General features: G+C 40.2%; 1 protein-coding gene across 3 annotated transcripts in view; it reads right to left on the bottom strand.

Annotated features, from left to right (window-relative positions):
* Nucleotides 1-19,795, bottom strand: part of ZMPSTE24 (zinc metallopeptidase STE24) — a 43,955-nt gene extending 24,160 nt beyond the window's left edge. For 2 of the 3 annotated variants that reach the window (XR_015156527.1, XM_086381065.1), the window contains exons 1-6: nt 19,285-19,443; nt 17,218-17,364; nt 8,940-9,026; nt 3,502-3,618; nt 2,630-2,782; nt 1,188-1,329 (exon numbers count right to left, since the gene is read on the bottom strand). Coding sequence is in view for 2 of the 3 variants with exons in the window: in XM_086381065.1 (XP_086237191.1) it covers nt 1,188-1,329; nt 2,630-2,782; nt 3,502-3,618; nt 8,940-9,026; nt 17,218-17,364; nt 19,285-19,407 (769 nt within the window). In the remaining variant the exon portion in view is untranslated. Of the gene's footprint in view, nt 1-1,187; nt 1,330-2,629; nt 2,783-3,501; nt 3,619-8,939; nt 9,027-9,116; nt 9,360-17,217; nt 17,365-19,284; nt 19,444-19,639 lie in introns of those variants that run through there. The other variant, XM_086381070.1, reaches the window with a different exon arrangement.
* Nucleotides 19,796-20,336: the final 541 nt, after the last annotated feature.

The following is a 20,336-nucleotide window of genomic DNA, read 5'->3' as shown; positions in this document are numbered from 1 at the left end:
CTCAAAATATTTTTGAGGATTGTTACCATTATTAACAACAACAAAAATATGCATTACAGATGAGTAACTTCTGTTTAGCAGAGGTAAGTGCCCTAAAGTCAAAAAGGGACTGTGTCATAGAACTAGAATTTAAACCCAAGCCTGTTGGCTCCACAACCTGACCTCTGAAATGCTACCCCCACTACTCAAATCTTGATTTTCCCGTAAAGTCCCATGTAACCCTCCATAAAGCCTTCTCTATTTCAGCTAAAATCATATAGTACTGATAGTATATTTCACATATCTTCTCAATTACCTCTATTGCCATAGCATTAGCATTCACATTTTCTGATTATAACTTAAGTGGTCGGCAACTTAGGTTGCTCCCTCAGTAAAAGTGCCTCAGAGATTGTTCTAATATACTCATCATTGTGCTACTAGTTTAATATTAATTAAAAGAATAATAATCTCAGAGGCTAAAGAAGTAGTATGCATTGGTTTATTTTTCTACCATTTCCCCATAGACACGTTCCAACTGTGCCTTCAGTTGGCCACCAAATGTCTAAGATTTCTTTACTCTTCTGGTTACTGTTAATTCATCTTTCCTTGATGAAAGACTCCTTGAGACTTTAGTAGTCTTACACAAGCTAACGTAGATGGCTTAACTCTCAAAAGCAGTCATCAGAAAAGCAGAATATAACTAATATAAAGTACTCAGTGGTACCAGCCTTGGGTAATTTGCAGGTGAACACTGGAAGTCTTGGGGGAGATAAAGCCAATAACACTGGTTTTGTTTCCAAGCCCCCAAACCAGTGCCAATGGGATCTGAGTCCAAAGCCAGAGTCCAATTCCATTACCTAAAGAAGCCAGGTAGGCAGCAGAAGTGAATAAATCAGTCTAGTATCATGACATAACAAGGAGTGAAAAAGGCCTTGGCCCCGAATGAGCAATACTGTAAAGCCAAACAAACACAGCTAGAGGCAAGAGCAGGATTTGGCATCAGGCCACCAGTTTCTATCCCTGGACTATGTTATCAATTCTTATAAATCTTCAAAAGCCAAAATGGAAAATCCTAATCTTTAAATAACAAAACCAAACAACCCCCGCCCAAAACCAACTGACATGATCTTTTATTAAAGTTTTAAGAATAAAGTATTCAACTAAAACAAATTACTCAAATAAAACCTTCTTACCCCAGGGAGCCTTACCTTCAACAACATACACCTTAGTCAAAGGGAAGTCAATACTCTTCGCCATGACTTCGATTTCTTGTTTCAGCTTTCCCTCGGGAAGAGGGGTGAATTTGTCAAATAAAGGGGCAATGTAATCAGCATAGATGGTGACAAGCACCTGAAAAGCAAATGTTAGAACAACCTGATTATGTCCTTAAAGAGAAACGACTCACTATACAAATTCAATACAAAAACAATTATGTAATTCCCAGCCCTGAAAACAGGGACCTTATCTTATTTGTTCTGGTATCCCCAGCCCCAAACGGTACCAGACAGTAAGCACTTAATATGCGTTTGATGAAATAAATCAAAATGAGTAGTCCCTAGATGATAATAATTAAGAAGCCAAATGGTCTGTTCAAAACTATCTTGGGTATTTCTGACACTTCATAAGCCCATCATAACCTGGAATTCTTTCAGGGTAATCATAATAGACTTGAAGTGTTTGCTAAAAAAAGAACTACTAGAGCTTAATCTGCCTGCTAACACTAATGACTTGCAGTTCACAATTGTACACACTGGCTGAAACAGCACTTCTTTAAGCATTTTGGGAGCATTTCTTGTGCTCTCTCCCCTCTCGTTTCAATTAGCCATACAACATATATTTGTAAGTCCAACTAGCACCCGTTTTGCAGTTATAACCCACTGGCTGGAAGTGAAATGGTGAGCATCACGGTAACCTCATCACGAGTGCAGCTGAAGAGCTGATAGGTGTATTTTCTGGGGGCTATTACTAGAGCATTTTGATTGGGTTGTACATAGTGTTTGCGCCATGAAGCAGTTTAGAATTTGGGAAAGAGAAGAGGAAAAGAACACGGGAGGCAGGGATAATGGGGGAGAGGAAAGGAAGAAGGAGAGGGAGGAGGCTGAGAAGGAAGAAGAGGGAGCTGGGGAAAGAAAAGGGAGGAGACAGGGAAAAGGGAGGGGCACAGGGGACGGAGAAGTAGAGGGAAAAGGGAAGAAGGAGGAAGGGAAATGCGGGGAAGGAGGGCAGAAGAAAGCAAATACGGTTATGCTTTCTTCTTCTTATCCCACTTACATCTATTCTCTCTTCAAAATATCCACGGTTTTTAGACACTGGAGCTCAGTCAAGGGTCATCAAAATTGTCAGTCATCACTCTGGTGGCAACTCACAAATGCACAGCCCCAAACTGCCTGACAACTGGATAATTAAAAGTAACTAACAACTAGCTTCTAGAATCTGTAAGAGTCAGTATAAGGAGGGGAAAATCTATGGTCAGAGTCAGCTCTCCTATTTCCATAGCTAAAAGCAGAAAACAAAAAGGGAATTTATATGAGCACCTATTTATATTTCTTCTGCTTCTTAAGAACCATATAGATGCTAACAAAGATTAAATCACAGTTATCTCACCAAGGTACACTTTGTAAAAGAAAATCGAAACAAAGATTTCACTCACCAGAGACACAACTAGTGTGAACAGCCAGGCATAAATAAAAAAATAGTCTCCCCCAATTTTAATAATGTAAAGTAGAAGTGAAGATACAGGTAATAAAATGCACTGAGTCACAACAAATTTCTTGATCGCATCTTTCATGAAGAACCCCAAAGTCTGAAAAAATAAAAAGTCATCACAAGAAACTGAGAAACTGCTTTTAAAATAATGAGTGAATAAAACGGATACATTATTAAAGCAATTTTAAAAATGAAAAGGCAGTCATATAAAGACTATATGACAACAGGTGGCCTAAGAGAATAAGTCAATGCCCTGCATTTTACAGTTTAAAATGAACTTATTTAAATGTTATTAGTCGGACATGACTGAGCGACTTCACTTTCACTTTTCACTTTCATGCATTGGAGAAGGAAATGGCAACCCACTCCAGTGTTCTTGCCTGGAGAATTCCAGGGATGGCGGAGCCTGGTGGGCTGCCGTCTCTAGGGTCGCACAGAGTTGGACACGAATGAAGCGACTTAGCAGCAGCAGCAGCAGCAGCAGCTGAAAAACACTAGATGTTAGTAGTAGAAGAGTTTATGGCAAGACCTTAAACTATGATCTTTACCATATCTGCAGTTCCCTTTTTCTAGATTAATTCATGCTGTAAAATAGCAAACTGTTGTTGTTGTTAGTCACTCAGTTGTGTCCTACTCTTTGTGACCCCATGGACTGGCAGGGTTCTTCTGTCCATGGGATTGTCCAGGCAAGAATACTGGAGTGGGTTGCCATTTCCTTCTCCAAAACAGAAAATTATGTTTTAATTACTACCAGCAGAGGACAGAAGTACAAATGAGCTTCACACTGAAAAGAGAACATTGTATTCTCTATTTTACCTGTTGATTGAAACCATGCTTTTCTTCTATCACAAAAGTATTATAAAGACTCCAAGGCAAACCAGTCAATGCACTGAAAAGTGTAGCCAACAGCAGAAACACCAAGGACTGAGTGATCTAAACACAAGAGGAAAAAAGGCAGTTTTTTAATATTAATTCATTCCTCAAACAAATTACTAGGGAACAAATCAATGAGTATACACTAAGTACTTACTATAACTCAATGTGCTTGATTCTATGGGTAACACAAGGTCTAAAACATCACCTCCACCCTCAGGGCTTATTTGTAAGATAGGAGGGCAATAAAATACTTCTTTAATTACACAGGCAGCATATGAAAGTTAACTTGAAGTCATATAGACAAAATGGTTAAAAGAACTTAAAAGTGAGAGACAGCCACATATGCTGATGAATTCAAGAGGCTACAAAGCTGATGAGACTGGGAGTGCTACTCTGAAGAAAGAGATAAATTAGTGGAACAGAAGAGACAAAGAGGAATTCCACAGAATTTGTAAAAGCAAGGAGAAAGAAAAGAGCATCCTGAAAGTGAAAGATGACAAGATGATGGGCCTGGAGAAACATAATGGAGCATCTGAAAAGCTGGGCCAGGGCAGGTGGGGCAGAATGTGTTGAAATTTTCACAGAGCCCTAATCCAAGAGAGACAATTGTTCTCAAGGATTCCTTTCATTGCCTTTACAACAGATCCTTAGGAAATCAAAAGCTAAGAACTGCCTCATTTCTCTTCACAAATGTTTTCCTATGATAGTGGCGGACAAGGACTAATTAGCATAAAGGGACTTGTGGGGAAGGGGAAAGGGCAATGAAGCAAACAGAACCCTCTCTTTCCCTCCTACCACATTAGCACTTTCCCTCTTACTCCCCAGTGGACAACTGAATTCTTTCTTTTAAAAAAAATTAATTAATTCTTTGCTGTGCTGGGTCTTCACTGACACGTGGGTTTTTCTCTAGTTGCCATGACCAGGGGCTACTCTCCAGTTGCAGTGTGTGGGCTTCTCAGTGCAGTGGCCTCTCTTATGGAGCACAGGCTATAGGGCTTGCAGGCTTCAGCAGCTGCAGGTAGCTCAGTAGTTGCAGCTCACTGGCTCGAGAGTACAGGCTCAATAGTTGCGGTACTTGGGCTTAGTTGCCCCAAGGCATGTGAGATCTTCCTGGACTAGGATCAAACCTGTGTCTCCTACACTGGCAGGCAGATTCTTATCCAATGTGCCACCAGGGTAGCCCTTAAAACGGAATTCTTTTAAATGGGAGTATACCACCAAAGCATATGTGATTTGTTAGTAAAGATGCAGCCACTGTGTTTCTAAACATAGAAAAAGGGAGAAGGGAAGAGGAAGAAAGGAGATTTGGCTACAACATGCAGGTGATTTATTTCAGCATTTGTCCCCAAATGGGAAATGAGATATTTTTTAAAAACAAACAAAACAGATTCCAGGACCTTCTTCAAAACTACTGAGTCAGAATTCCATCTTCAAAAAATATAACCATATTAAATAACAGAGCATAATGTAATCTTGGTACAGGATATGCTTGCTGCAACTTCAGAAGGCCACAAGCTCCAGAGCCCATGTGCCACAACTAGAGAGTCTGGGTGCTACAAAAAAGATCCTGCATGTGATGTAGCCAAATAATTAATTAATATAGGTCTAATTCCCTAATCACTGGGCTTATTTCCCCCTTAAACACTAAGATTCTAAGGGTGTTTTAAATGATTTTGCCTTAAACACTAAAACAGCCGGCACCATTCCCTGCCTATTATCAATCCCTCCCCTTCCAATCCATCCTACACACACCTCAGATGAATCTAAAATGCCACTTCTCTACTTAAAAAATTTGTAAGGGCTCTAAAAGACTGCAAACTCATTATGCTTTTAACGATTTTCATAATCCAATCCCAAAATGCTACTTTTCACTACTCTTTTCTAAGACCCTTCTACTCCTAACAGATAACTGTAAGCTAGCATTTAGAAAAATGATTGAGTTGAGGAAGATATTAATACTTTAGTTGAAAAAAGGAGGTGTGACAGTCACACTGGGAAAACTGGAGTATACAGAAACACCCAGGACTTTTCTCAGAAGAACCCTAATTCTAACTCAGAAAGGAGAAAATATCTTAGAAACAAGATCTACTGGGCAGTGAGGGGAAAGGGTTTTGACTTATAGCTTCTCAAAGGCAACATGATCTGGGCTCTAGCGCCATAAGTGAATAACTTAAGGTTCCAGGACACAGAATATTATAAAGTCCTGTGCCATGAGGGTAGAGTGATCCAGAACAAAATGGCCTGATGGCACACTTCACCTCTTGTCTGAGATGAACCTACTCATTCCAGCTCATATTCATAACGTGGCAACAGAACTCTAGAGCGTTCTGAGTCTTTAAGTTGAGCACTTGCTGGAAAAGGTTGGGCCAAATCTCACTGTCAAAAAGTAAGGACACTAATTATGAGACCACTTGTCGGTATTCTTGAAAGCAGAAAAGTGAGTGCAAGTCACTCAGTCGTGTCTGACTCTTCGCAACCCCCTGGACCATACAGTCCATGGAATTCTCTAGGCCAGTTTACTAGAGCGGATAACCCTTCCCTTCTCCAGGGGATCTTCCCATCCCAGGGATCGAACCCAGGTCTCCCACAATGCAGGCAGATTCTTTACCAACTGAGCTATCAGGGAATCCCGGAAAGCAGAAAGTCCTGTCGAAAAACACACTACCTATGCCTAAGGATATGTTGAGGTCCACTTAGTCCTCTTCTTCTTTTTTTAGTGAAGAAATTGGTCTTCATTATATAAGAAGTACATGCTTACTACTGAATTTTAAGAGATAAGCAAAAATAAGGAAATAAAAATTGCCAAAATTCTCTCCAGAGGAAACTACTTTTCAAATTTTGGTATGCACTAGTTCAGGTTTCTTAGAGATGTGAAACCTGTCTGCAACAATGGACACCTCTATACGCAATCAAGAAAAACTGAACCAACTTAAATATTCATCACTAGGACACTAGTTATATGAAAAATCTGTATGGATATTCACATACTTTTATTTTCATATGCTGCTTCATTACTGACTTTTCCATTCAACAATAAGTTATATGAAATAATAGTACAATATTGTTTTCTCCCTGTCCAACTGGCAAAAGTAAGAATATCATGTATATAATAAGGACTATTGGGATCCAAGAAAGAGGTATTTTAATACTTCATACACTGTGAAAAAACATAAACCAAGAAGAGCTGTTTTAGGTAAGAATTTGATCAGCTCTTTCTTCTATACCATGTACATTAGATGTGAATTTCAATACCAATCTTTCTTTACTTTCTTTTTTTTTTTTAAGTATTTATTCATTTGGCTGCATCAGGTCTTAGCTGTGGTACACAGGCTCTTTGTTGCAGCCTGCAGGCTTCTCTCCAGTTGCAGCACATGGGCTTCAGAGCAGATGGGCTCTCCAGTCGTGTCACACACAGGCTTAGTTGCTTCGTGACATGTGAGATCTTCCCAGAGCAGGAACCCAAGTCCCCTGCATTGGAAGGCAGACTCTTAACCACTGGGCCACCAGGGAAGTCCCTATACTTTCATCTTTGTTGGCCAATTCCCTCTTTCAGTGATCCATCTTTGTGAAATGTCATGTGGGTTTATAGCTGGGAGACAGGAGACAACACAACTGCACACTCTGAATCACTGAACAGCAGTTGGGCAGTGACCAGCCACTGGCAGAATTTGAAGAGTGATGTGATCAGTCACTGTATGAGCATCTGTTATTTGCACAGTGATTTGTGAACTGAAGAGCTAGCAGGGAACTCGTACTTTATGCAGTTATACACATAACATATTGTGGTAAGTGAAATTCGAAACTGCTGAGGGGCTGGTGTTATTAACTAAACCAAGGAAACGGAAATGTGTGTATATCAGAATGGTGCTGAGTGAGGACTGCTGCCAGTACCAGGCACCCATCAAAGAAAATGAAGATTTATATACACAGAAAGAGAGCTCTAAAACATTGTTAAATGCAAAGATAATGTCTAAGAACATTATATAAAAAACTTCCTGTTAAGGTAAGGAATATTTTTATATGTATGTATATAGATTGGGTTCATTAATTCAACAAATATTTATGAAGTACCTACTCTGTGACTAGCATTGTTCTAGGCACAAGTCACAGCAGTGAAGAAAATATGTAAGGTCTCTGTCCCCTTATAACCTAAAAGTTTTGTCAGGGTGATAGATCAAAAGTAAACAAATAAACAATAAGATAAATGGAGGGCTTCCCTGGTGGCTCAGACAGTAATGATAAATGCAGACAGTGGTAAATGCATTTGTAAAGAAAATAAAATAAGGCGATGTGCTTCACTGAAGAGTGCCAGAAGGATGACATTGTAGCTGAAAGTGGTCAAAGAAGGCCTCTTAGGAACCAGCCATGTTTACAGAAAACCACCTTAAACTGTTTACAAAACAATGCAGAGAACAAGCAAGTAAACAGCAATAGTGCAATGGCAGGTCAGGACATGTCTACAAAAATACAGAGATATCACAGGAAGAGGAGGTCTTAAAAGAGTTCGGCTTCCTTAGAAAATGGTATACAAAAAGGGACACAGGATGAGCTGAATTAAAGCCCAAGGTACCTATACATGCCATGTTGAAGAAACGCATCATTTCATATAAACAGGAAGGAGAGAACAGACCAATTACCAAGAAAAAGTCAAAAACAGTGTCCCAGCATCCATTATAGGCAAAGTCTCAGGTCCAAGGCTTTGATTCCAACACTGTACCTAGAATTCCCAGAAGTGGGCCGCCAACTCAAGGAGCTCAGTGGAGATACTAGGAGATACATTCTGTCTCGGTTGAAAGTATCTGCTATACATGTGTAGCACAGGGATCTGCTTAGCATAAGTTCAACAAAATTCATGCTTTACTTTTCACTGATTGCAGAAAGAAGTTTCTAAGAATCAGCTGCCTACCCAGAGGCTACATTACCTAGCTCCCTTGCAACTGAGACTAAATGACTGGTTCACCAAAGAAATGTGAATGCCAAGGACAGGTATCACTTCGGAGACAAGGAGGTTAAGAAGGGGATGCACTTTCTCCACCCTCCATTCCTTCTGCCTGTTGGATGAAGAGAACATAGGGGCACTTAGGGAGTGGCAGAGCCATATAAGAAGAGACTGGGTCTCTGGCTTACCACATAAAAGGATGTCACCTGTCGACTCCCAAAATACTCACACTGGACTATTATGTCATTGAGAAATAAACTACTGTGATAAGCCATTGAAATTCTGGAGTTTACTACAGTAATGTATATTATCTTAACGTAAGTGGATGAGAACTACACAGAGAACCCTTCATTAGGTAGAAGCCAAAAAATTAACTTGAGTAGAAAGCTGGCCAAGGAAGAAGAAAAGACTGACAAATATAGGCTAATGAATGACATACCTCGTATTCTGGTCCAAAGCCAGCATAACCACAGAAGCGCCCAGAGACTCTCCAAAGGTACGGAATTCCTCCAAAGAGAAGAATAAGCTGTAAAACAAAGCATATGTTGGTCACATTTAAGCAGTACTAGAAACTACCATTGGAGAAGGCGATGGCACCCCACTCCAGTACTCTTGCCTGGAAAATCCCATGGACGGAGGAGCCTGGTAGAGGCTGCAGTCCATGAGGTCGCGAAGAGTCGGACACGACTGAGCGACTTCACTTTCACTTTTCACTTTCATGCATTGGAGAAGGAAATGGCAACCCACTCCAGTGTTCTTGCCTGGAGAATCCCAGGGACCGGGGATCCTGGTGGGCTGCCGTCTATGGGGTCGCACAGAGTCAGACACGACTGAAGCGACTTAGCAGCAGCAGCAGAAACTACCATATGAGAGTGTGTTAAAAAAAAAAAGAGAGAGAGAGACCTATCTTATTTAGGATAAAACACACATTTAGACAAATAGAAACCAACTGAGATACTAAGGTTAGACTGTTAAGCAAAAGTTTTTCGCCTATACATTTTATATGGATGAATTGTATATGTTATTTTATCTCAATAAAGCTGTTTAGAGAGAGAGAGAGAGAGAGAGAGAGAGAGAGAAAAAACTTTTGTCAAAAGACCACAAAAGACCTTAAGAATCAGGAACTAAGCTTAGAATGACTGAGTCAACTTATCAAAACTCCTACGAGTGACAGAAATGGGATTTAGGCCAGGCTCTATGGCTCCATAACTGGCTTCTCCTTGAAAGGAAACAGCTCTCTTAGTTAGAACAAAGTGTTAGTATTGGTGTAACTAAACATGTCCACCTACCAAACTGGGGGACAGAATAGGCTATCAGAGCCATCTCTGGATAAGGAAAAAGAGAATCCTGAGGTGGGAATCAGGGTTTCACAGGAGTAGGCCCCTTTCTCAGCACCACCCTTTGTCTTGAGCAGATAAAGTGAACAGAGACATTCACCAAACCAACAAGACATATGAATGAGGGAGCAGTTTTCAAAAATGTGAAAAGAATATATGCTTACAAAACATGACTTCTCACAACAGATACCAAGTTTGTGGAAGCATTTTGTCCAAGAGGAGTCAATATCTTGTTTTTTCACCATGAAACCTTGGAAACACAATGATCACACTCCTTGGTCAGAAGCACAATATTCCCATCCATTCAGACATGGTTCCTTGTGGCTTTGAGAATTTGGGGCATTATCATATATTGCACAGGTGTCCTTCCAATCCACTTTCCATTTTTATATATGTATCCATAAATAACATAGTGGTTTGGTGCTAGTGGTATTGTTTAATTGCTAAGTCATGTCTGACTCTGTCTGACCCCATAGACTGTAGTCTGCCAGGCTACTCTGTCCATGGGATTTCCTGGGCAAGAATACTGGGGTGGGTTGCCATTTCCTTTGCCAGGGGATCTTCTCAACCCAGAGATCAAACCTGCCTCTCCTGCCTGGCAGGAGGATTCTTTACCACTGGAGCCACCAGGGAAGCCTAATATAGTGGTTTACCTATGCTTTTTAAGAATATATATAAATGAGATCATATTGTATTTATCATTCTACAACTTGCTTTTTACACTCTACATCTTTTTAGATCCATATGTGGTGAGTTTTAACTTTATTTGGCATTATCAGCCTGTTCTCTAAAGTGTTTATACCAAATTATACTCCCATTAGAGCATTCCTGTTTTCCACTATCTCACTCATACTTGATCTATTCATCTTTCAGATTTTTAAAAATATTTATTTGGCTACCTCAGGTCTTAGTTGCAGCACGTGGGATCTTTTGTTGCGGCACGCAGGCTCAGTAGTTATGCTGTATGGGCTTAGCTGCCCAGCGGCATGTGAGATCTTAGTTCCCCAACCAGGGGTCGAACTCACATTCCCTGCACTGCAAGGCAGATTCTTAACCACTGGACCACGAGAGAAGTCCCCATCTTTTGGAGTTTTACCAGTATGCAGGGGATTGATATAATACCACAGGTTTCAAATATGGTCTCTGGAACAGCATCAGCATTGCCTGGGAATCTGCTAGAAATACGTCTCCGGCTCCACCTTAGAACCAGAATCAGAAACTGGGAGAGGGGCCCAAGAGTCAGTCTCCAGTTATATGCGGTGTACAACCAAGGTCTGAAAATCACTATTTTAATAAACTGCTTTTTAAAAGTAAGGCCCCCTTAACTCTATATCCATCGTTTCCATTTTAACTAACTCAATCTTGGATATAAACTATTTTCCCAGAGGACATGCTTTGGCACCACTCTGTGTGGTATATGCTCCACTTGTTGAACTAATTGACTTGGAATGGCATTTCCTTCATCCTATTCTCAATACTAATAAATAATGCAGAATTAAGGATTTATAATGCTTTGGGGAAAAGGCTGGAACACCTATGATTAAAAGTCCAGCTTTTAAGTGTCAAGGGTAGCTTTAATATGAACTCTGAATGCATCTGGAAACAGCTAATGCTAATGTTGTTTGGCATGCTTTGGGGAACAAAAAACAAAACACAGCCAACCGTAAAGTTTCTCTGTATAGACAGGTGTCCTTTAAAAAGAACTAATGATGCCAAGAAAAACAAGTCACCTGCTTTCACATATATTATTTCACTAAAGTCTTGAAAAGCAGCCAGGCTAGGGAGCACAGTAATCTCTATCTTATAGATAAGGCGACTGACACTCAGAAATGTTAAAGTAACTTGCCCAGAGAAACCCAATGACTAAGTCATTGCTTTGTGTTGAGTACCGTACTAATTGCTTCATTTATATTATCTTACTCAGTCCTTGTCACAAATCATATGAAATACAATACTAATCTATCTGCTTCTCATCTTAAAAGAGGAGAAAAAATGAGACTCAAAGAGGATGAACTGCTCACTCAGAACTGATCAGAAATTAGAGAAGCTAGTTTGAAATTTTCCCACTCTGCCCTACTCTACTCCCCAACCATTCCATTTCTTGAGAGGGCTCTTTAGTGACGACTATGAGATAGCAGGCCCTCCCTGGTGGCTCAGATGGTAAAGCGTCTGCCTACAATGTGGGAGACCCAGGTTCAATCCCTGGGTCGGCAAGATCCCCTGGAAAAGGAAATGGCAACCCACTCCAGTATTCTTGCCTGGAAAATCCCATGGACGGAGGAGCTTGGTTGGCTACTGTCCATGGGGTCGCAAAGAGTGGGACACGACTAAGCGACTTCACTATCACTATGAGATAGTGGGAAAGCTCGTCTCAGAGAGGGGGGACATTTTATATCCAGGTGCTTTGTCACATTTGTGTGAACAGTGGCATCTGTAATTGGTCACATGGGCCTCTTATGTTCCCTTGGGTAGAAAGTAGCACAGCAAGAAAGTCTAATTTAGTTTTTGTACTTTTTCTTTGTGACCAAAGCTTACAAACCAATTAATTTTAATCAACACAATGGGAACTAATGAACTTGCTTTCAAACAGAACAGGATTTCAAAGTAACACAAAACACTTCTTATCTAATGGCAAATATAGTTTACTAATTCCCCAAGGATAAATTTACTATATCCATGTTGCCAGTCCGAGAGTTTCAAGAATGGTTTCTTTTTTAGATTCAGAAGAACAGAGTCTGAAACTCCGTTCTCTCATTTGGCAGTGAGGGTCACCTGGCCATTATATGGCCAAGCTGTTTAATTTCTCTGAGCCTTTGCTTTCTCAGCCATAAAAAGAGAATAATAATGCCTATATACTTTCTACCTCAGTGTGTGTGTGGCTAAGTCGCTTCAGTTATGTCCAACTCTGTGTGACCCTATGGACTGTACTCCCAGGCTCCTCTGTCCATGGGATTCTCCAGGCAAGAATATTGGAGTATTCTTGCTCCATGCCCTCCTCCAGAGGATCTTCCTGACCAAGGGATTGAACCCGTGTCTCTTACATCTACTGTGATAACAGGCCAGTTCTTTACTAGTGCCACCTGGGAAGCCCTTCTAAAACCTCAGAGCATTGTTGTAAACATCAAACAAAACCATAAATATAAAAGCAATATATGAAGTGAAAATCACAACTCACACAATTATTATGAAGATGACTGTTACTGTTCCAGCTTTAGCCCATCAGTACAGCTTCTAGTTTGAGCCATAGCACATTACAAAGGTCTCTCATTCTATATATGGATTCTCCTAACCTCTGTCATCTCCTAGAACAAACTGAGCCATTCCCATGGACACTAAGCACAATAAACAAGCTACCACCCATCTTTCCTAGAATGGTTTATGTGACAGCCAAGGAGACTGAAAATATTTTCCCTGTCATTGTATAATGGCCTTGTAGGGGTTAAGTGAATGAATTTCAAAGAATCAGACATCAATGAGGGGAAAGGACAGTGTCTAATTCTACCCCTCTACTTGCATCTGAAGGCTGATTTCCTTCTTGGACCATGTCTCTAATAGAAGAAATGCTTCAGATAAATTAGCCAAAACCAGATACAATTCACATATATCACACATGTATATTTTTCCTGGTTTGGCTGGAAGGCACTGAGTTTTAATATTAATCTTCAATATCGCAGTAAATAAACTTGGCTTGGACTAGTAAAAATAATAAAAAGTCAATTCCGAAAAGACTAATTACTAGCAATCACTGTGTACCCCAAAAGGCAATATAATCTTATTTTTCAGACCATTTATTAATTTTTCTAAAATGCCTCTTCCAGAATCTTTGCCACTTTCCATAATCTTAAGGAAATTAGAGAGCTTCCTAACAACTTGGTTCTAACCACACTAGTCTTAATAATACATATTTGTCAATGCAAATTTTGTGACTTACTAGACAATTCTATAATCATTTAACAAAGCTACAAACAGCTGGTTTCTTTTACTGATGAAACAGTTATGGTAGCCAATCTCAATTACTTTCACGTGTCTGTATTTTTGCCATAAGCTTCTTTGCCTTAAATATGTTGCTGCAAACATTTTCACTGCATAACCAACTGGCTGTAAAGAAATTTCTTGTGAAAGATAAAACAACTGGTTGACAGTTTGGGGGTTGACAATTTGGTTTCAACTGCCTAAAATTAGTTAGCATAACCTTCAGTTAGTGATGTTATTGATGGCTTTACTGAATTGGCTTCTTACTTTGAAACACACTACTTCACAGGAGAAAGAGGCACTGAGGGTCTCAAAGGTGCACAGTTGAACCCATATTTCCCATAGAATTTTGGAACATCTATCAGTGGACATATTACAATACACCAGAAAAAAATACAGTAGAGAGGCTTTAACAAAGCAATACAGGGCTCAGTTACAAATATGCATCCTAGGATTTGTAAACCAGTACTTCTCTTAACAAAGGAATAAGTTTTAGTGAAAAAGTGCAATACTAAACAATGAGACAAATCAACAAGAAAAAAATGTATACAATACCATGAACAAAAGACTTGGAAGACAAAAATGCTTATGTACAATTTACAAAATAATATTAGTTATTACACAGTATTGACATGAATTCACACACATTTTAAATGCATTCAAAGTTCTACATTTTGCAATAATGTCTTAATTTTGGTATCAATTTTACATGCTTCATTATGTCTTTTTTAATGTCCCTCTTTTATTTTTCATTATTTTATCTTTTATGGCAAAAATGCCTTACAGTCAATTGGTTATGTGAAGAAAATGTTTGCAGCAAAGATGCTTACAGTCAAAGTACCTAAAACCTTATTTTCAATTTAGGAATCTTTCTCTTAGTGATATTGAGGGATCTAAGAGTTCTGGAGAAATTATGACAGAATATTCTCTTAAAAAGAGTATAAAATCAAGCCATGAAAAGACACAGGAGACTTGAGTGCCTATTACTAAGTGAAAGAAGCCAATCTAAAAAGGTTATAAGCTATAAGATTCCAATTACATGACATTCTGGAAAAGGCAAAACTGTGGGAATAATAAAAAGATCAGCTGTTGCCAAGGATGAGCGGGCAGGCAGGGACGAACAGGCAGAGCACAGGCCAGTGAGACTGTTCTGTATGGTACAGTAATGGCGGATATTTGTCATTATACTTTTGTCCAAACCTACAGAATGGGAAACACCAAGGCAATGTAATTATGGACTCTGAGTGATAGCGATGTGTCAGTGTAGGTTAATCCATTGAAACGAATGTGTCACTGTGACTCAGGATGTTGACAGTGGGAGAGTTCTGCACATATGTGGGGGCTCAGGGTGTACGGGGATGTCTGCACTTTTTACTCAGTTTTGCTGTCAACCTAAAACTGCTCTAAAAAACAGTCTAGTCTTTTTTAAAAAAAGAATATATACCCATTTTTCATTAATATAAACTTATGGATTCTATTCATGTATATATCACTCTATATTGTACTATTTATCAATAGTAGCTCTTAAAAACTTCAACAAAATTTAACTTATATAACTTAATTTTGTGCCTAATGAAATAAGTAGAGTATGGTGTTTTGGCTCAGTTAGATATATGATAGATACATAGAATGAGTCACATTTCAGAATAACAGAATGGTGCTGAGTTTTAAACTAAGTTTTATAAATGGATAAAGAGTAGCAGATCTGTCTTTAAAAAATAAATAAATAAAAATAATAAAAATGTAAATAAATAAAAGACTTCTGGGGGTTAGTGACAACCATGACTATGATGATAAAAAACACAATAGACAACACTCACGGAGCATTTACAGTGGATCTGACCTTGTTCTCAGCATCCTATGTATATTAACTAATTTCAATCCTCTCAACAACACATCAATGAGAAACTATTATTACCACACAATTTTAATGGAAAATTTTAGGCGCAGAAATGTTGAATGACTTGCTTGAGGTCACAAAGCTAGTATGATTGAGCTTAAATTCATACTCAAGCCACTGCAGTTCAGTCAGCTCTAAACCTCAACAGTACGCACTTTCCATTGTTCCTGCTGTTTACTTGCTCAGTCATGTCCAACTCTTTGTGATCCCATGGACATAGCTTGTCAGGCTCCTCTGTCCATGGGATTTTCCAGGCAAGAATACTGGAGTGGGCTGCCATTTCCTTCTCCAGGGTCCATGGTTCTCAGGGGTGGAAAACCAAGAATCAGTCTTATGGGTGCAGGTGTGAAGAAATCTTACTCATTTTATGTGTAAAGCACAGTTTTATATACACAGACAGTACAGAAACAGACACAGATATCTGTGGAGGGGCAGTTAGGAAAATTGGCTAAAAAAGTACCAGGGTCAGGGGCCAGGAAAAATCACAAGAAGAAAACAGAGAAACAGCTTGGTACTGTACAGCCTCTCTTCTTTTAGCATGGGGAAAGACCGGCCCTGTTTTACTAAGTAAAAACTATCTGTCACTCATTACTTCATTCAGTAAATATGAATTATATGCTTATTATATGCCAGGTACTTGGTATAAAATGATAAACAAGACTTTAAAGTACCCTGTCTTTAAGGAACTACCAGTCTGTCATCCAAACAGGCAAATTCAATACAATGTGCTAAGTAAGTACTCTGATGGGAATAATGATGGGATGCTGCCTAACCCAGACTTGAGGGATGGGGAAATTTCAAAGAGTTTCTTAGAAGATATGATGTCTCAGATCCTAGTGGAAGAGTAGGAATCAGGCCCCAGTGTAAGAGTGGAGATGAAGGGGGACAGGAAGGCCAGCCCAGACAGAGATACCAGCATGTGAAAAGACTCAAGGTCATAAGAAACCAATCTGGGTGTGAGATGGACAATAAAGAAGTGGGAAGAATTTGGGGGAAGGAATAAAAAGATGAGGCTCAAGTAAGCAATGCCCCAGTCAAAAGGACCCCTTAAATCATGCCAGGAAATTTAGACTTTACTCTGAAGGAAACATATGAGTGAGTGGCCCCAGTGAGCCAGCAAAAGGTTTTACGTAGAATAACATGATCAGAATTGTGCTTCAGGATTCCTTGGGCTGCAATGTGGAAGATGGGTTAGAGTCATGAATGAGGCAAGAAGATAAGCTGAAACTGCTACAAAAATAACTTAACAATGTAAGGTTCCTTTTTCCTGTGTGGCCTCAGGGTAACAGTTACCATATTCCACAATTTTCAACTGTCTATAGACAGTTATGTTTCTGCCTCTTTTGCTCCCACTCATTACTATCAACAGTAAAGGTTAAGAAAGTATTCTGGGACTTGTAGGTGTGGTACCTACCCTCTTTTGTGTCACAGAACACAAAAATGAAAATAAACGTTACAAGGTATTAAATAATTTGAGAGACTGTCTCTCCAAGAAGTAAGGTACTCACAGTGCCTTCAACCTCTGAATAGAGTCCTGACCAGAAGCTGAAAGTACTTTTATCCAGCTGATACAGTCGAGATTTCTCAAATGTTTCTGAATCCATGATCTGTCCTAACTCCAGCGGTACATGAGTTGTAGTTTTATATACCCGTCTCTGAAATATTTTGAAGAAAACACCTTAAGGAAACAGTCAAGCCAACTTGTTACTTATTATAATAGTTGTTTACAATCAAACATTGACTGGCTTATAACATTAACTTGCCACTTAAGCCTGATGAATTTGCTCTATACGTGCACAAATACTGCATTGATCAAATACACTGACCGTTAAAAACAACTGGTGAAGAAAGTAAAAGGAGAAAACCTGAAACTAGGTGACCAGGTGAAAATAAAATCAAAGCTGTCATCACACTTAAGTTTGCACAGGTAAACCAAAATTGTAACATTACAAAGGCTACCAATCATTCCAGGAATAATATATATCCTATCACACAGAAAACAAATCCCTGGATAGAAGAAAGTAAATATGCTAACCATGGGTATTAACAGCTACAGGGACTAGTCATTAAATTTGATTCTAGAAGCCAAATTAAGGGAAATTTGAAAAATGACAGAAACAGATCAGGTCCTCAAGAGAGAAACTCTTATTATACCAAACTCTAAAAAGTAATTTCAGCCCATGGTACATAATAGAGGGAACAGATTCCACATAATATAATGGACAGCATTTTCTACAATGGTTTTATAACAAATGGCTTTTCTATTTATTATTGGATACCTTAACAAACCCTTGGTAGTTGGTGTTACATTAAAGCATAATTGAATAAAGAAGACTACCAAAAAGTAGTTACTATAACTAGGCTTATTATTAAAGATAGGTAGATGTTCAATAACCCATCTTCAATTTAGACACTACATTCTGTGTGCTTACTTTCTGCAAAGGTATTCCTCTAGGCCTAAAGATTTTGTACTAATGAAGGTATCCTAAGAGCTTAGTCAGAGAACCTACTGCTATACAGCTTAACACCTCTTTGGATCTCATGGACTAAAAAAAAGAAATCTAGATAGAATCCAAACATTGACAGACATAGAAAAATTAAAATTTTCGATTTAAAGATTCATACAGAATGCAATCTGAGAGGAAAAATTTGCAGAGGAGAAAAAAATGTAATGCTCAAGAAAAAGTTTCCAGCAATTAAAAAAGGAAAGGTTTTCCTAACCATCACAGTTGACAATTCAGTGCCAACATAGAAGAAAACCAGCAGTGAAAGACTGGTCAATTACACTTAAAAATCTATCTCATTTAAAAGTTCACATTTCAGGAATTCCCTGATGGTTAAGTGGTTGGGACTTCTGCCCTTCCACTGCCAGGGCGAGTGGAGAATCTAAGATCCCTCAAATAGTACCGTGCTGCCAGAAAAAAAAAAAAGTTCTGATCTGTAATCCATCAAACTGTTAATTCTGATTATCTCCAGGGAACTGTTACTAGGTAACTTTCTACTTTACTGTTTGAACAAAAACAATAAATATGCTTTTAAGAAAATACTGTTCTTTGGGCAAAAACCAACATATGTGTTTCTTTTTTTAAGGGAAAAGAGTTCAGGGTCTTGGAAGGACTGAGAAATCTTTATTTTCAGAAAACGGCTTCCTCGTCCTATGGTTAAGCGAGACACAAATGTCATGGGGAAGCTGTGATTCTAAACTTTTAGCACCTTCCTTCTGAAGGCTTATGGGTTGCTGCCAAACATAAAGGAGGTAAGTCTGGGTCCGAGAATCTTCAGGAAGTTGTGGGGTAGGTACAAGAGCTCAGGCCTGACAAGGCGGAAGCCCTGATTCCCCTTTCACCAGGCCCTAATCAGCCTGGGGCCCATGACCACGTTGCGGAAAACATCCTGAAGCACCAGATTCCCTCAAGGCCTACCCTGCCATCGGGCCAAGATAGGAGGCTCACAGGGACCCATCACGTCAAGGTTGCTGCTGTGGCCGCAGCAATCATCCAGGGACTTGGAGTGGAGAACGAGGCTGGCCTAGGCAGGCCGGGTGTCGGGGTCAGGTGGGCCCTGTCTAGGCTCACCTGCCGCTGTGCTAGGAAGGTCTCCCAGAGATACACTGTCCAGGAGAAGAGCAGCACGGCCCCGAAGATACGCTTCTCGGCCGGCATCTCCCACATCGCGTCCAGCAATGCCCACATCCCCATGGCCACCCGGTTCCGCCGGCTCCTTCAGCGTGTACTGGTGCCACACCGACACCCGTCCCCTCAGAGAGTCCCCGCAGTGTCACAGCAATACGCGTCCCTCCCGAACGCCCCTATACCGACACCCCGCCCATCCAATTCCCTCCTCTCAGCCCGCAGTGTTACACAGACACTCTTCCCCATGCTGACGCCCCCTAGGGCCGCCTAGTGTCTGCAGGAGCAAGACAAGCCCCACCTTTCTCACTTCCGGCCTGAGGAAGATCCTGACGCTGATTTCCGGCCTCCGCCAGCCCCAGCGTCCCTGTTGCTGCGTTGCACCGACATTTCCCCCCTCCACTTCACGCCGGGTGCCTGCTAAGGGTTCCCGTTTCCTGTCTATCCGGGGCAATGTGGCGGGATCTCCGCTTTCTAGCCTCCAGAGGGGAAATTACTTCTTGTTCCGGGTCTTGTCCTGGTTGGGCTACAGTCTCTGCTGTACTTTCCGCGGCCAGGACCAGTCCATTGTATTTGGGGCTAAGTGGGAACGAACAGAGTGGACCGCTGTTCCAGCCCTGAGGAAAAACGGAAGACGAGCCGGCTTCCCAGGCTCTAGAAATCATTCCTCTAAACTGGTGCTTCGCAGACCATGGTGTGCATCCCGGGGAAACTTTAAGACTAAAGCAATAGTTAAGAGTGGGAGTAGACATTGTAAGTGTAATATTTTTACTTTATTGAGCTGTTCTGAATTTAGGCATGTTAGAGAGTGGGCCGTAGTAAGAAATTTGTTTTCTTTTGCCACTTTGTACCGGTTAGGTTCAAAAATTTTCTAGAACGTCCCACAGAACTAAGGAAAACACCTCACTTACATTACAGGTTTGTTATAAGAATACAACTGAGGAACAGCCAAATGGAAGCGGTAAGGCAAGGTATGGGCTACCGGGTGGCTTAGTGGT

The sequence above is a fragment of the Bos grunniens genome, chromosome 3 (genome assembly GCF_055505025.1).
Source record: "Bos grunniens cultivar Pamir isolate PY7600 chromosome 3, Bosgru_T2T1.0, whole genome shotgun sequence".
NCBI lineage: Eukaryota > Metazoa > Chordata > Mammalia > Artiodactyla > Bovidae > Bos > Bos grunniens.
The sequence above is the reverse complement of the archived record's forward strand: the minus strand, read 5'-3'. Positions and strand labels throughout refer to the sequence as shown.